The sequence below is a fragment of the Poromitra crassiceps genome (genome assembly GCF_964638095.1).
Source record: "Poromitra crassiceps genome assembly, chromosome: 19".
Taxonomy (NCBI): domain Eukaryota; kingdom Metazoa; phylum Chordata; class Actinopteri; order Beryciformes; family Melamphaidae; genus Poromitra; species Poromitra crassiceps.
Genome location: NC_139646.1, coordinates 15,810,905 through 15,824,393, shown reverse-complemented (window position 1 = coordinate 15,824,393; position 13,489 = coordinate 15,810,905). Strand labels below are relative to the sequence as shown.

The window sequence follows — 13,489 nt, the reverse complement described above, 5'->3', positions numbered from 1 at the left end:
TTGCCTTTAGATGTTGTTTATTTTGCTGCTATCAGACTTGATTTGCTTAATGTTCTCAAAAGACAAAACAAAAAACCATTTTGTTTTCAGGTCAATTCACGTCGAGTTCAAATGGATAAACTTATGAAAATTGCTTCACATCCGAACCACAACAATACTTTTAAAATTGAGGACTACAACGGACTCACGGGACTCCTGAAGAACTTAGAAGAAAAAGTCTTTAAAATAGAAGATGTTTCCATAGACACCACAGACACTGCGGCCTGGGCTGAAGGCCTGACCAACGAAATGTCTCAAAGTGGATTCAGTGCCGTCTACTACAAGGTAATGACCTCAAGGCAAAGTTTAAACACATAAAAAGCTACACATAACAATATATTCCATCATTACACAGCATGATGTAACTGTCCCTTGTGCTATTAAACGAAATGGTGAGAGCATATATCGCCATCATTAAAAAGACGGACATCCAAATGAAAGAGAACACAGTATTCAGCAATATAAGACAATAGTTTCTGAAAATATATGAGTTAATTAGGCTGTATTCAAAGGCCTGCTGGCCAGACTATGCAGGATTTGTGGGTTTCTGCTTGTAAACACAACATGTATGTAAACATGTATGTAGACATGTAGGCCTATATAAACACTCAAAGTTGGCTCCTCCACGAGCCAGCGATGGAGAGTGGATGGAGCAAGAGTGAATGAAGAGAGAGAGAGAGTGCGCTGGCCAGACAAGAAAGCTGGTGATTCAGAGGAATTAAGTTATTTTGTGATTTGCTTTCACATTGATTGCATTCTAAAGCACAAATAAACACCTCTGCACATGTCAAAAATACAGGCAGAGGGAAGACTCACACAGCCACACACATCTAGCGGGTCAAAATATAGCACAGTATTATGATTGAGAGGGATTACAGTTGTATGAGTGTATTATATTAAGTGTCAATGGTGTATGCACATGTTTGCAGCGGCTTCTATACTAGCCATGACACACAACTACAAAGGTTCCCTAGTTCCCTAGTTGTAGTTGTGTGTCACGGGCACGGCTACTTCTATACCTGATATGTGTGTCTGAGTGTCCGTCCTTCTGTGTGTAGCATGAGAGGATGTAGCCTAGGCCCCTCCCCCTGGCTCCATGAGCGAGAGAGAGGGGTTCAATGGTCGAGCGAGGTTGACAATGAATGGAGAGAGAGAACACACACACGCATGCACAAAGAGGGGGCAGCTCATCAATGCGACACACACACACACACACACAGATTAGCTTGCACCATTGGAATTGGCGTGACTTGTACTTGTTAACAAAGCTCAGCGGTGTGCCGTATTGAGCCCGTAATTGGTTACTTCACCACCTGGGTGTGATTATTTTTAGGAACTATTCTTCCCTGTTTGTCCTGCCTTGCTGGAAGCAAGTGCATGTGTTGAGCTGCAGACAACGTACAGTAGCAGGCAGACAGGATTTCAGGAGCAAACAAAGGATTTACTTGAAAATATTTCAGGGCAGGATACAACGTACAAAAGTCACGGCTGGGCTACAGGCACAACAGACAATACACAAACAATGATCCAACAGACGGGGCTAAATACAGGAGCAATTAATCAACACATGAAGATTAGTGCTTTGCATGTCGCAAAGGACCTTATAGCAAAAAAGCTTAACTAGATCTAACTAATCAGTGATCAACAATCATTAATATCATGGTCATGCAGAACATAATGATGTAAGACTAACACAGGAAGAAAGCAGAACAACGCACCAGACACACTAGAAACCAACCAGGCAACAAAAGCTGACCAGGATGTTTGCTGTGTTGACAGCAGCAGGTCGGATTCGGCAGTTGCTCTGCGGTCTCTAACATGACACCTTTCTTCTACACCAACACTCTGCAGGAGTCTGCACTAATCAGATCTGCTGATCTAAGTGTAAGCATGTCTCTCAACAGGATACGTTGGTTCTGGGTTCAGTGGGGACAAACAGGTGGAAAGGATCTCTCTATGAGCACCATGCTCCACCTTCAGCAGGACGGCAAATTCAGGATCCAAACATGGAGGAAGACTCTTACATGGGTAATCAACATGAACATCATAACATCTCTCTCTTTCCTAACTATTTTCTTATTAAAGGGATTGGAAAGCCTCTATTACTGTTCATTCTAAATTATGGATCAAATCTAGTCACAGTACTATAACAGTGAATCACAACCCGTGTGTGTACATTGTTGTTCCCAATTCATCCACTTAACCCGTCATATTCACATGCTACAGTACATTGGTTTTTCTGCCTCCACCGGCGATAGCCATGGCCGGAGGCATTATGTTTTTGGGTTGCTCATCCGTCCATCCATAAGTCCGTACATCCGTCCATACGTCTGTCCGATGCTCGTTAACGTGATATCTCAGGAACGCCTTGACGGAATTTCTTCCAATTTGGCCCAAACGTCCACTTGGACTCAAGGATGAACCAATTCGATTTTGGTGGTCAAAATGCAAGGTCACGGTCACCTCACGACGATCCGTTGCATGCTCATTAACGTGATATCTCAGGAATGCCTTGAGGGAATTTCTTCAAATTTGGCTCAAACATCAACTTGGACTCAAGGATGAACCAATTCGATTTTGGTGGTCAAAATTCAAGGTCACGGTCACCTCACGATGATCCGCTCCATGCTTGTTAACGTGATATCTCAGGAATGCCTTGAGGGAATTTCTTCAAATTTGGCTCAAACATCAACTTGGACTCAAGGATGAACTGAGTAGATTTTGGTGATCTAAGGTCAAATTTCAAGGTCACTGAGACTTCACGTCCGTCTGTCCATTCCATCAAGGAAAGGGGGAGGGGCCAGATAGAAGGGGCCATAGCGGTCATAGAGAGTAGGGTTTGAGGGGTCGGTGGGGGAGTGGCTAGGGGGTATGGCTGGCGGCAGGGGGCATGGTGAGGGAAAGGGTGTGGGGCTAGAGAAAATTAACCTGACTCCGCCAGATGGGGCGGTATTGAATGTGAAGCAAACCAATCCATCTGGCAGCGTCAGGTTAAAGGAGAATTTCGTTTTTTTTTAACCTGGACCCATCTCCTGGCATTAATTATGATTTGGCCACTCACCCAGCGATCTCCGCGGCGTTTCTGGCCATCCTAGCGTTGTTTTGAGATCAATAGCGTCCAAGTCAGTTGTAAAATGGAGCTGATTTGGGGCCAAGTGTGAGCCTGTCTTTCCTGCATCTAAATAGCTATTTTTATTCCCGTTTTCGCCAAATATCGTCATAATCTGATCCCTCAAGAACCACCAGAGTGATATTTCGCCAAAGGCTGTTTCCTGGAGTCGCACAGGGATCAAATTACCTCAAACGTGATCTCGGTCACCAAGTCTCGTGAAGTCCCGCGATACTTTCCTGCCGACTGGCCAAGTACAGGTAGGACGCTTTGCGGTGGTGGTTTTAGCGTAACCTATGTGGGGTTTGGCGTAACCTATGTGGGATTCGAAATAACGAATAGAAACACGGCCAGAAACACCGCGGAGATCGCTGTGTGAGTGGCCAAATCATAATTAATGCCAGGAGATGGGTCCAGGTTAAAAAAAAACGAAATTCTCCTTTAAGGGATAACAGGCCATAGCTAAGGATAGGAAGGTCATAGAGAGTTGGAGTTCGAGGGGTTGGTAGACGGTGGAGTAGGAGGATGTGGGTGGTGGGAGGGGGTGGGGGGTCAAGTAAGGGGGGCAGGTCTGGGGAAAAGGGGCCGTAGCTACAGATAGGAAGGTCGTAGAGAGTTGGGATTTCGAGGGATCGGTTGGGGGAGTGGCTAGGGGGATGTGGGTGGTAGGAGTGGGGCATGATCAGTAAGGGGGCAGGGCTAGGGAAAATGTGCTGTAGCTAGGGATAGGACGGCCATAGAGAGTTGGGGTTTGAGGGCTAGGTAGGGGGAGCGGTTAGGGGGATGTGGGTGGTTTACAGTTAGGGGCAGGGTTAGGGTAGACTGAATGGCCACACCACTGCGCCATCATGGGCTTCAAGGTATTTGTGCTTGTATGAGTCTGGACCGACATGGATGTAGACTGCAACTTGACTTGTTGCTGGAGGCACACAACCGTTAGTTCTAGTTTTGAAAATGAAACAGAATAAACACTGCACATATATAGAGGTGTGATAAAGGAGCACAGGCAGAAGTTTGACACCCGCATCGTTGCATTAATAGTTCTTTTTTGTGTGAGTGAAGATTCTGTGCAGGCAGCATTTCCTCTGAGACTGATTATGAGTTTAGTGTCTGTGCAGACTGTATGCCATCTGAGACTGATTTTGTCAATGCAGGATACTCACTTTCTGCCGGAGAGAAGAATAACATGCCTCTGTATTTCACTGGTGCACCGAGATTCCAGCACACAGGACAGGTGGTACTTTTCAACAACAGCAACAACTGGACTGTAGTACAAAGAGTCAATGGGACACAGGTTGGTAAAATTAATATATATTCAGTAAAGCGCACACCCATAAAAAGTTGCAAACCATCCCAGCAAACATCGTTCAGACGGTGACGTGACATCAGATGCCAAAAGTTATGAGGCGGATGGCCAGATGGTGTCGTTGTCTCCACGTCTAATAATAGTTCAGTCGGACTCTCTCTTACGAAACTCTTACTTATTTGGTTGTGTGATCAGACGGTCACACTGTGGCGTGCACTACACGTACAAAGGCTACCATTACTTGACGCCCTTTTTAAAATATAAAAAACACATTTATGCCATGTTGATGTAGATGACGTAAAATATATAGCTACCTGTCTCTCATCGTTTAGCCTTGCGGTGTAATGTTGTCAGTTTGGCATGACGGGGGCGGGCTAGGATCAGTCAGGATTAACTTTAAATGTTGGCTGTTCGGGGATCAGTTACGAGTTAACTTTACATGTTGGCTGTTCGGGCTAGGATCAGTTCCGGGTTAACTTTACATGTTGGCTGAAGTGTAACTGTGACTCAGGCTCGTATACCTACTGCAAATATCGCTCCAGTAAAGAGCCTTCATGCTGAACTCAAAGTGATCTTGATTGTCTATAAAAGAAGCCAACACAACAAGCCTGCGGTGTGCAGAGGCTGAGCCTTCCCTATTCACCGTATGTAGTCCCGCCCACTTGATCCATTGTGTCACAGCTTCCTGTTCAAAATGTTTTATCTGCTCAAACTAGTCTGATTCACCTGCTCAAACCTAGTTTGACTCACATACTGTATGAGTCAGACTAGGTTTATGAGTCACAGGAAGTGTAAACACAATCAGAATTTCCGATTGTGTTTACACTTCCTGTTAGTTTCTCAAGCCAGACTGTCTCTTCTACATAAGGTGAATAAGCAGCAGTAGAAAATGGTTCATGTCCAAGGTGCTCAGTGAAACTCCATCAACTAGCGGAACACCCGGCCATTTAGTCAGGCCTCGCTCACAGAGTTGCCATGCAGTCTCTCCTCTCTCTCCCCAGAGGCCTTTCTATTCCTCTTCAGTGGCTGATTACAACTCAGCTCACCTCACCTGTGTGCTGCTACAGAGTTCACTGGCTGATTCAAACTCTGGAGCTCTCCATGGTGCTGAACCTGCGATGAGGCATTTTTGCCCATTTAATCAGTCCTAATGACCTAATTCAAAATCCGCAGGGGTGCTCTTTACACTTCCTAAAAGATTCAGCCCAATCGCACATAAAATGGCATAGCTGTGGCTGAACAGAATTGTGCTCACTCACTCTCAGCTCCCTGTTCTGTGCTGTAAGTGTAAAGTAACCCAGCAGAGTTCTCACAAAATCTGATTCAGCGGCACACAATGTAAAGTGCAGTGTAGAGGCCAGGAGAGGCTGCCAATCTTCTCAACTCCAATCTACTTTCTTTATGGTAATTAATGTAGGGCTGGATGATATGGTTGAAATCAATATGATGATAATCATACGCATTTTTCTCTATATCAATAGGCTATACGATATCCAGTCCATGTCCATCCATCTAGTCCATGTACTGTATGCAAAATCACATTAAATAATCAAATTAATGTCCACCTAATTGAACCAAAATGTTAAAATAAATGATTCTTACCATTCCTCATTTTAGCAGAGTTTCTAAGTAAAATGTGCTTGCCATCATCAATTTAGACAGCAGAAATGTGTCACGGTATTAAAATAGCTTCATATCATCACAATATGATTCCACTGAAAGACGATAAACGATAATATTGAATTATCGCTCAGCAGTAAAATAATGTTTATGTGGGAAAGATTCAGTCAAAATGCATTGCTACATGTACTGTAGCACCTTTCAAGAAAAGAAACCCATGGGGCTCTTATGTGCAAAGAAAATGTTATTGTGGCTACAGAGAGGAAACCACAGTACTTCCTTAGATTAAGGAATTTAAACTGTTCAGGCTGAATAAAGCAAGTGCTCTCTGGTATCCTACCTCAACCCAGCACGCATTTTTAGGTTGAAAAGACGTTTAAAAAACGTTTAGGGTCAACGTTGAAAAAACGTGCAAGAAAGGTTCAAGAGTGAAAGTTTTTTCACCGATTATTTGCAGACGTGTTCACATTTAGACCATATTTCACCAGGATCTTAAATTATAAATTCAGCACCGCACACGTTCTCCCACATTCAAGCCACAGCACTCTATGTTGTGAGCTATACATTTACTTATATTATACAGGGAGCCGGGCACATATATACTCTATTTCGCACACAGCTTGTATACTACACGATTGTACGATACCACAGGCTCAACGATCGGGAGGACAAGTGAGGTCTTAGACCATATTTCAAGCAGAAGGCCATTCGTGCATAATCTAATCCGATCACCCCCTGACGTCAGTCAAGTTCTAGTATGACGTGGTCAGTCAAAGTCTTAGTATGACGTCTGTAATGACGTCAGATATGACGTGAGTTAATTCTCATATATATAGCAAGGGTTCTACGTCACCTCTCTCTCTCTGGCCGATCATAGCAGCAGCTAGCTTCACGGCAGTCCATTTTCCTGAAGCCGTCCTCCGAAGCGTTGTTTTGCCCCACCCACCTCCCCAGTCCGCCACCAACGAGTCGTGACTCCTGATCCCCCACGGGGGGGGGATCTCCTAGCCTATGCAGATGCCCTCCTCTTGCCTCAAGAGCAGCGCCACTGGCTAATGGAGTCATGCGCCTGCGCCAAAGTATTTGCCATGCATGCCGATTGCTAAATAAAGCTTGTTAAATCCTACCAACTGGCCTCTCATGATTGAAGTTATTTTATGTGATGTGTTCGAGACTATTACATTATGTAACAGACTAAAATGATGTTGTGTGTGTGTGCATCTATAGTCTGTAGGCTGTACGCTTCAGAGGTTAACTTCATTTAACACCAGAAACGCAGGGGGTACACAGAGCCTCGTATACAGTCTGTTACAATAACATAGCGTGCCCAGAGCACCTCGTTCCGCATTTGGTGCAGACCGCAGACTTGCTTTGGTCTGGTCAGTCACAGCTAGTAGCTAGCGACTAAGTACTTGCGCATGCGCGTTGCTGCAGGAACTCAATTCATTATTTTATAGTATTGCGCTAAACTATTAACCATAGTTGTGTCCTGGAAGCTTTTTGCTGGCACCACATAGCCTATATAGTCCCATATTTATGATATTTCATGTGACATAAAATGCGTTGAAATGTAGTTTTCGTGTAGACCAGATTTCAACTCTGTTACACAATAAAATGGACAAATGCCAATTCACACACTATAAATATTGTCTCTATTCCAAGCTACAACAAATGTTTTAACAATATGATTAACCAAATTGTGTTTTTTTACACATTGACGTTGTAACCGCATTTTAGCCGGTTGAAAAGAGGGTGAAATTAGGTCTTAGACGTTCAAATCCAATATCACCCAGATTTAAACTAAAAATCAACGTTGAAAAAAACGTTTTGTGCTCGCTGGGAACTTGCAAGGCTCTAAATTCTCATTTGTATCCAACACATTTTCAGATTGGCTCCTATTTCGGGGCAGAGCTCTGCACAGTGGATGTGGACTCAGACAACAACACGGACTTCGTACTCGTGGGTGCACCGCTGTTTCACCAGGCTCAGGAGAGGAGAGAAGGGCAAATTTCAGTCTACACTCTGACGCATGAGGTGGGCTTTGATAACAGAGAGCTATTTATGTTGTGCCTTCATGAACCATCTTCCTTAACTGATCTTCTCATTTCCCACAGCTGGAACTGAAAAGTGTGATGACGGTGTCTGTGGCGTCTCGGGGCAGATTCGGCACCGCCATCTCCTCCCTTGCGGATCTGAATGGAGATGGTCTCCGAGACGTAGCCGTCGGAGCTCCACTTGAGGATAAGCACAAGGGGGCTGTGTACATCTACCTCGGTGACAAACACAGAGGCATACGAAGCACCTCCAGCCAGGTGAGAAAAGACAAAGGACCATGTAGGTTCTCTAGCTGGGCTCAAGAGGAGCTCTAGCTTAAAGGGACACTCCGCCGATTTTCAATGCTGATTTATGTTGCACATAATCTTACACATAATACGAAAACTGTAAACAGTTTAGCAGACATTCATTTAGTTTGACAGTTATTGAGAGTTGATTTGGGTTAAGTTGTGGACCAGTGATGTCATTTGTACATGAATCTCACATCACTGGTCCACAACTTAACTCAAATCATCTCTGGATAACTGTCAAACTAAATGAATGTCTGCAAAACTGTTCACAGATTTCCTGTGTGTGTGAGATTATGTGCAAAATAAATCAGCATTGTTTTTCAGTGGAGTGTCCCTTTAAGTAAGCAGCAGCAGCTGGACTACAGAGATGGTCCTGTACATGTAAAAATCAGAAATAGGCAAGTCATTCTCGCATATGATTTGACTCAACCATCTTCAGGAGTGGCAGTCTATAAAAGCAAAGTTCAACCTGCCTAATTTTCCATTTTTAAAAATAAATGCCAAAAATATTCAAAGTTTGTATTTTCTTGTACCCCAAAATCAAAATCCGATGACTTCAACTTCATGGAAGACAGCGTATCTTTATTGGTTACCTCATCATCTATCAGTAGCGCATAAATAACTAGAACGACCGCAACGCGGACTTATGCCTCCGCCATTAGTTCATTCTTGAGTCCAAGTGGATGTTGGAGCCAAATTGGAAGAAATTGCATCAAGGCGTTTCTTTGCAGAATTGGATATTTGAGCCAAATGTGAAGAAATTTAGTCAAGGTGTTACTGAGATATGGCGTTACCGAGCTTGAAAATGGCATTTGTTAGGTCACTGTGACCTTGACCTTTGACCTTTGATAACCAAAATGGAATCAGTTCATCCTTGAGCCTAAGTGAATGTTTAAGGCGAATCTGATGAAATTCCGTCCAGGCGTTCCTCAGATATCGCGTTAACAAGCTTGAAAATGGCGTTTGAGAGGTCACAGTGACCTTGACCTTTGACCTTTGACCACCAAAATCTAATCAGATCATCCTTGAGCCTAATTGAATGTTTAAGGTGAATGTGATGAAATTCCGTCCAGGCGTTCCTCAGATATCGCGTTAACAAGCTTGAAAATGGCGTTGGAGAGGTCACAGTGACCTTGACCTTTGACCTTTGACCACCAAAATCTAATCAGATCATCCTTGAGCCTAAGTGAATGTTTAAGGCGAATCTGATGAAATTCCGTCCAGGCGTTCCTCAGATATCGCGTTAACAAGCTTGAAAATGGTGTTCGAGAGGTCACAGTGACCTTGACCTTTGACCTTTGACCACCAAAATCTAATTAGATCATCCTTGAGCCTAAGTGAATGTTTAAGGCGAATCTGATGAAATTCCGTCCAGGCGTTCCTCAGATATCGCGTTAACAAGCTTGAAAATGGCGTTCGAGAGGTCACAGTGACCTTGACCTTTGACCTTTGACCACCAAAATCTAATCAGATCATCCTTGAGCCTAAGTGAATGTTTAAGGCGAATCTAATGAAATTCCGTCAAGGCGTTCCTCAGATATCGCGTTAACAAGCTTGAAAATGGCGTTCGAGAGGTCACAGTGACCTTGACCTTTGACCTTTGACCACCAATATCTAATCAGATCATCCTCGAGACTAAGTGAATGTTTAAGGCGAATCTGATGAAATTCCGTCAAGGCGTTCCTCAGATATCGCGTTAACAAACATCCGTACGGACGGACGGACGGACATCCGGCCGTACGTACGTACGGACGGACAACCCGGATCCATAATGCCTTCGGCCTGGCTTCGCCGGCGGAGGCATAAAAATGCCAACCAATAAACCAGACTTTTTTACATTACTACCCATCCCATAAAAAAAAACATTTCTGTAACTGATATATCATTATTATATGTTATTACTTATTATAAACATTGTTTATACTACTTTTGAATAATCTCTTGCCGCATTATGTCCCACTCTTCCAATACTCCCAATATATTTCAACAGGAAGACTAATGTATCAAACTAAAGAAGCAATGTCATGGGGTCAGTGATGTTACGCTACACCCTTCAGATAGAAAATTTAAATTGTGATATCAGTCCGAGATAATTTCCTTCATTTTTAGAAATTCATCTTTCCCTTTTATTCTCAGTATCTATTAGGATTTAGCTTATGCTATTATACAGGGAGGTTTACCATTACGGGGGCTGCAGGGCAAGTACTGACATCATATCTGGGATAAAGGTTATCTTGTCTTTCTTCTTATATAAATGGGAGCTAGGGCTCTGTCTGTCTGTCCCACTGATGACATCATCAGTGATGTCATAAATTGTGACATCATCAGTGATGTCTTAAATTGTGACATTATCAGTGATGTCAGAGGCATTGTGACATCACGCACACACACACACGACACAGACAGGCACACACATGCACATACACACGAAACACAACCAAGAGACAGACACAAACGTGCACACACACATGCACAACACACACATACACAGGGCTCTTTCTGTCCCACTGATGATGTCATCAGTGATGTCCTAAATTGTGTTATCATCAGTGATGTCAGAGGCATTGTGACATCACACACACACACACACACACACACACAAACAGACAGATAGGGGCGAGGCCATGCAGCTGCGTATGCACGCTGAAATCTAATATTGGCACAAAACCTCAATCCAAAAATATTTGTATTCATGGCTTTCAAAGAGCACCCAGGTCTCTCATAACCACACTATACTGCAGCATGTTGTCAAAGTGACACTGTACCGTGCGGTGTGCAAACCATGTTTCAACACTCCAAACTGTTCTTCCAGAGAATCATGGGAAGGCAATTCCAGCCTGAGCTTCAGTTCTTTGGACAGGCAGTGGACGGGAGAATCGATCTTGACAACGACGGACTCACAGATATTGTGGTTGGATCACGTGGAGGGGCTCTTATCTTGAGGTATGTACAGAAGTTGGACCGAGTTAACTTTGCTTGAGTCCCGAGTCAATTTCAAGTCAAGTCCATGTGATTGAAGTCAAGTCTACATGTAGCATATCAAGTCAATATGTGCAACTTTTCAATGCAATATCATTTTAAGAGTATAAAAACTTGGCAAGTGCATCAATGAGTTTGATTTCTATAATCAGTTGCAACTTTAATTCATTTGATCATTCCATACAAATTTCAAAAACAATCATTCAAAACATTTTCAAGCCATCATCATCATCAGTACACGTCAAAATCAATTCCCAAGACACCAGAACTCGTCATGTCTCAAGTATTCTCTTATGCATCAAGTCAAGTCTCAAACAATTCAAATTGTAACTCGGGGACTCAAGTCACCTCTGGGTATGTACAGTATATTGTATGGGCAAAGCTCATAGAGAGACAAATATAATTTCTAGGTGATGAAAACAACAACACAGAAACTGCTTTGTCCTGTCAAAATAAATAAATAAATATATTCTCTGTTCTCTCTATTCTCTTTCCAATAATTTTCAGTTTCACCCTTCCTTCATGCATCAGTACAACACAACCAAACAGCAAAGAGCCTCGTGGTACAAGGTCTAACAATTAACCACTTCTGCCTTCCAGGTCCAAGCCTGTCTTTAACGTATCGGCTCATCTGCGCTTTGAACCCACGGAGATAAGGACTGGTGAAATCAACTGCCTGGCTACTAAGAGAGATAGAGATACTGCTCTGCCTATGGTTAACTTAACAGCTTGCTTTGACATGGTAGAGAAGACCCAGAGGAAAGCAGGTAGAAACTTGTCTAAATAACGCGATTCAGAGTTCACCGCCAATTCTGGACAAATGAAAGATCTCATATTCCTTTGCAGGGCCGCATAACACCAGTCTGAAAATCACCTACACCCTTACTTTGGAAGAGAGCTCGGTTCGGGGTTCCTTCAAAGAATCCGAAAAGGGAGCAAGGAATCTTCAGTCTACCGTAGAGTTGTGGAGTGAACAGAGACAGACCTGCTTCAACCATTCCATCAGCATGCCGGTATGAGGATTTATCTATTCTAGAGGGAAAATCCCTTACACCATTAGATAGATATAATAGTTTAAAGTCAGAATTATGACTTTAAAATCAGTTGTAGTCGAGAGTGTATGCTTTGGGACTTTGAGTTAAGCTCTCCTTTTTGGTATATAGACTCATCCAATTTGTGTTTCACAAACAGACAAACTCTTATGTTCTGGTTTGAGGTGTTTTTTTGGTCCTCATGTTACTGGTTTGGGCCAGAAATGAAAAGGTTACACAAAATGAATATTTGTTGTCTTTAAGCTCCGCCCTCTATTGAACCTTAAAGTAAAATTCCACGTAGTTTTAACCAGAGCCGTATAATAGAAGAGTTCCGACATCTCCATTCACTCCAATGGACCAGTTTTTTTCCAGGAAGTAGAAAGTGGAACTCTTCAGTAAAAAAAGCAGCACTGTCGAGTTGCATCAAAATAGACAGTGTTGTACTTTGAAAGGGTTTTTCATCCCTTGAAATGAATCAAATTGTACATTATCGGTTTTATTTTAGCATGCAAAAGTAGCGCAAGACCAATTCCTGGCTGTTCATTGGCTAATGATTCTTGCATTTTGGTCCTCCGCTGACGCCACTCTCTTACTAGAGGACACTAGTTTTAACATATTATTCAGCAGTTGACCGCCATGAAAACCAGAATATAAACTACTCACCAAGATCAGATGCATAACTTCATGACTGACTTAAATTTAATTTGTCCTAACTCTGTCACTCATCTCTTAGTACAGGTAATTATAACAGCAACTGATATGCTTAGAATAGAGTTTGGTGTTGAGGCCAAACTCAACACTTGTTAATCTTTTTCCATCCTTGCAGAAATGTGTGAGAGACACATTTTCACCCATCAGCATCAAATTGAATTTTTCCCAACCTGAAAGGGAGACTGCCATCCTGAATGTGGACAGTGACAGACAGACTGCTGTTGAGGTACGTACACCAGCTAAGGCAGCAGAATATAGGCTGACGGACAGAGTACAGTATACAGTATGTGAACCAATGATTTTTTGCTTTTCTTTTTTTTTCTTTTTACAGATGGTCTATAAAAAA

The 13,489-nt window shown here is 42.9% G+C and overlaps 1 protein-coding gene across 1 annotated transcript in view; it reads left to right on the top strand.

Moving 5' to 3' along the window:
• Positions 1 to 13,489, top strand: part of LOC310793916 (integrin alpha-X-like) — a gene marked incomplete at its 5' end in the record, with an annotated part of 34,249 nt that overhangs the window by 9,684 nt on the left and 11,076 nt on the right. Inside the window, 9 exons of the mRNA XM_083655804.1 lie at positions 91 to 324; positions 1,944 to 2,067; positions 4,303 to 4,442; positions 7,962 to 8,108; positions 8,189 to 8,386; positions 11,232 to 11,362; positions 11,999 to 12,165; positions 12,245 to 12,411; positions 13,259 to 13,369. Coding sequence (XP_083511930.1) covers positions 91 to 324; positions 1,944 to 2,067; positions 4,303 to 4,442; positions 7,962 to 8,108; positions 8,189 to 8,386; positions 11,232 to 11,362; positions 11,999 to 12,165; positions 12,245 to 12,411; positions 13,259 to 13,369 — 1,419 coding nt within the window. The remainder of the gene's footprint in view (positions 1 to 90; positions 325 to 1,943; positions 2,068 to 4,302; positions 4,443 to 7,961; positions 8,109 to 8,188; positions 8,387 to 11,231; positions 11,363 to 11,998; positions 12,166 to 12,244; positions 12,412 to 13,258; positions 13,370 to 13,489) is intronic.